This window comes from Choristoneura fumiferana, chromosome 2 (genome assembly GCF_025370935.1).
Source record: "Choristoneura fumiferana chromosome 2, NRCan_CFum_1, whole genome shotgun sequence".
NCBI classification, from domain to species: Eukaryota; Metazoa; Arthropoda; class Insecta; order Lepidoptera; family Tortricidae; genus Choristoneura; species Choristoneura fumiferana.
In genome coordinates, this window is record NC_133473.1 from 1,727,405 (window position 1) to 1,731,652 (window position 4,248).

A 4,248-nucleotide genomic window follows, 5' to 3' on the forward strand; every position below is an offset into this window, starting at 1 on the left:
CAGAGAGAATAAAATTTAATAAATAACCTAAAAAAGTACTAAAAAATGAAAAACAAAGTAAGATGGCGTCGATAGCGACAGCGACGCATTCGCATTCATTTCTCTGCTTCGGTAAAATAAATAACACGATTTATTGATAAACTGTGAAATAATTCCTTTAATATTACGCATAGATGTGTCTGTAGCTATTGTGACTATTAATTGTGCCACAGTTATCACTGGTGATACTGTAATTAGTGTGTAAAGTGAAGTCAAACATGTCGCGAGACATGAGGAAAGGTTATTACAACCGTGATTGGGAGAGAGACCGGGAACGCGAAAGGGACCGCGATCGTGACCGTGACCGCGAATACCGACGCCCATTGCCTCTCAAACGAAGCCACAGCCCCCTTATTAAGGAGGAGAAGCGCCGTAGCCGCTCTCCCCTTCGTATCAAAGGTGACAAAGACATGCTGGACGAAAACATTTTGAGTGAAATCTCCAAACTCCCGGAGCCCAGTGAGCTGTGGGAGCCCAACCAGTTCCAAGACGCTGGGTTTGCTCCACCTCCGCCCTTCCAGCCACCGGAGGTATGTTTTGATAACAAAGTAAATCTAGAACTGCGACCGCGATGCCGCTGTTGACATAGTGCAAATAAGATAACATGTTTTTAAAAGTAGCGGGTTAGGGTGTAGCGTCGCAAGGGGTAACCAGTAGGTTAGGTTAGTCCTTAAATGTAGGAATTGGTTACCCTTTGGTGCACCTGGATCGGCATATCATAATCATTGTATCATGTAAGCTAAAGCATGTATGCACTGTAATAAAAAAATAGCAATGTAATACAAAATAAAATATCTCTTTTCAGCCAAACCCTCCATACAACAACTATCCTCCACAACCTTATGCTGGCATCTACGATGACTTCCCGACAGTTGCATCCATCCCTCCAGCGCCGCAGGCGCCTGACATCAGCAGCTGGAATCAGCTGTCCCTGCCTCCTCCGCCCACAGCACCGCCGCAGTTTAACATAGAAGACCAGATCAAGAAAGAAGGTATGATAGTCTTAGTATTACGGATCCCGAGATTATGATGTACTAGTCTGAAATTAACGCATTCACTGCCACCTGACTTCCTCAGGTGCCACCGACGCACATGTGCATTCAAAATGTATGAATAACTATGACAGCGGCACTGGGCGAAGTGGGCGAAAATGCATATATGCGTTGGTGGCAGTTGATGCGTTATCAGGCTAATCTTAGTTCCATATACATGATCCATATTATTATACAGGATACAGCAACAGCCTTTCTAGTGTTGAATATTTTTAATGTTTATTTTGAAAAACAAAACCAAACAGTAAAGTGCAAAGACTAAGTTTCATCTGATAATGGTTCCTTATGTTTTTTGGAACCAACTCTTGTTCTGTCAAGAAACTGTTTTCTATCATGATCAATGTTATAGGAAAAACAAAATACAACAATAGAGTATTTTATTTATTTAATATAATTAATAATTGAATTTTATTTTAGTTTTACATATTTTATTTTAAAACATATTGTCTATTGTTTTCAATGGAGGCTGGGGCCCCTTTTGTCCATGGGGCCCTGGGCAGCAGCACTTCAGTAGATTCGCCCCTGGAAGCTTCTCATCTACCTTTTAAAGACAGGTGCACTAACTGATGATATGAGTCAAGGTTTGTTTTACTCCATTAGGAGTAATTACTTCCAGATTCGGAACCAGTTTGATAGAGGCTAGATACAACATAAAATAATTGAAATTAAATAAGGTCTTCGGTACAGTTTTTGGTTCAGGTGGTACTTTGCAAAGATCCATATCAATGATTAACAACAATAACAACTTTGTACATTGCTACTCTGCACCAAAATCACTTTGTTTTGTGAAATAGCAAAGTAGAAGGTTGTAGATCATAGGTACAGTCAGTGATAATGCCTGGTACTAGGTAAGATTGAAGTGAACCATTATACATATTATAATTTAACTGTTGTACATACTAAAATCACAGGAAAGATGTATTTACCTAAATGTCTATTAATTTTCAGCCTTTTTGTTACAATTGTAAGGTATAAAATTGGTGAAGACAGAAGACTGGTTGTAGTGAATTGCATGATCACCCTGCTTTACTCATTACTGCCAACTTGATATGGAGCATGATATTACGGTGTATAAAACAAGAACTCATTTTTAGCATTACATTGCAAAGATGACATTATTTTATAGGACATGAAAGTAAAGGGTTTGAGTCTGCTACGAAGAAAGAAGCAGTAAATAGAAAAAAAAAACGATTATATATGCAAAATATTTCATAAGTTCCAATTTTAATCACCCAGATATTTGTTATCTATGTCCATATTTTTTATGTATTCTACTTTATGTGATGTGTGGCTAACAAATGTACAAAATGACTGATAAGATAATTAATACTTGTCTATTCATCTGATATATCCTCATGGCAACCCATGCGCTATATGTGTATATAGAACTAATTGTTATTAGAATTTTATGGAATTAGGTTTAGTTTCGAACCATATCTGCGAAATGTTAACTGCACGCTTTCTATGAATTGTAAACTGACAATACCCATTTTGCTAAAAGCAACAATGGATGCTGGGCTGCATTTGTATTTTTTATTTCAGGTTTTTTTCCAGCTTTTCAAATCTTGAAATGTTTTTCTGAATTAAAAATTAACTGTGAAGTATCTTTCTTGAAAACATACTTCTTAAATGTTTAGCACTTGATGCATCCATTAAAATAATTGCTTCTAAGTTATCTACCGTTTTCCTTTCCTACAATTTTGTTTTATACTGCCACAAACACGATTTTTTTTCTAAACAAAACGCCGTTTTCAAGCAATCTTCATTCAAATTAATTGGCTAATGTGACTGTAAATATCTAATTCAACAGTAAGTTTCCACATTTGCTATATTGAGTGTGATGTCACATAACATAATTAAAATGGGTCTACATCAACTGGCATAACATCCGTCGCATAATAATAAAATGCAGAACGTTGAAGTGACATATTTAATTATCAATATATTAAAATTAAGTGAAACAGACACGTCAAATAATAAAGTAGGTCATGTCATGACATAAAAATAATTAAATAATCGTACACTTGAATTATGAATTAAATTGTGCATACTAACTTTAAATTAAGACCAATCTTTTTTAAACGCAGTGTCACTTTTTTATGCAATTCTGAATTATTGTTATGCGAATTTTATTTATCCGTTTAAATGCATTAAGGGGTCATTCAAGTATAACGTAAGCAAAATTTTAGTCATTTTCAACCCCTCCCTTCCCCTTGTCAGCAAAAGTCAGCAAAACCCTACCCCTCCCCCCCTATGCTTACGTAAACATTGGATATCATTGGATTGGATATTTTTAAATCTATTTAGGTTTCTTTATTGTTATTCATGTGAATTTGTTGCAAGTAGGGTAGCCATATTTGCTTGAATTAAAACCTACTACATTTTGCAAAAAAAAACAAAAAATAATAAATAAATATTGCTGACGTAAGCACCATCTAGACCCCAAGCGCCCATGTCATCAAAAATAAGCAAAGCAAAGACCCCTAATTTGAAAATGCAAATTAAATGCTATGCTTCTACTAAGTTATTTTTGCATTGTTATGCGTTTTAATTTAGACCCAATTACGTCATCCAATAACATTGCATCACAAAAGTTATGTAACATCACACTTATTCCGACTAACCAATCAGCTTACGACGATATTCTTTCTCATTCAGCCGCCATAGAGTCCGAAATGCGTCACCAGAAAGCGGCACTGTCGAAACAGCGAGAGGATTACATGAAAAAGGCGGGAATCTTGAAAAAGGAACTCGAAACACTGAAAGACCAACGCAACGAGCTCCGCGGCGACCCCAAACGTTCGCCCAGCCCGGACACTAAACGGTTTTTGAAGGAAAACACTAAGCTGCAGGTTTGCGAACATAGCCAATTTAAAATATCAATACACACAGTTTAAATATATACGCCTATTGTTAATTTAAGATTCTTAGTTGTGTAGCTTCGCTTGCCCTCTTAGAGCTTGCCACACAACTGGGTATCAGCTCCTGCGTTTGTTTAGTTGGAGATTCAGAACAAGTTGAAGACAATCAACAATGTGGTGGACATGCTCAATGGCATCATCGGCGAGGAGGCGGCGGAGGCGGTTCGGCTCGACTCCGACGACTCCGGAGAGCGCGAAAAGATCAAGAGAAAGTCCAGGTTCGTACTTCCTATACC

The 4,248-nt window shown here is 37.2% G+C and overlaps 1 protein-coding gene across 1 annotated transcript in view; it reads left to right on the forward strand.

The window, feature by feature from the left end:
• Window positions 1-4,248, forward strand: part of LOC141445621 (uncharacterized) — a gene marked incomplete in the record, with an annotated part of 22,716 nt that continues 18,468 nt past the window's right edge. The window contains 4 exon segments of the mRNA XM_074111471.1: window positions 1-569; window positions 845-1,031; window positions 3,750-3,943; window positions 4,091-4,230. Of these exon segments, the coding sequence (XP_073967572.1) occupies window positions 258-569; window positions 845-1,031; window positions 3,750-3,943; window positions 4,091-4,230 (833 nt within the window).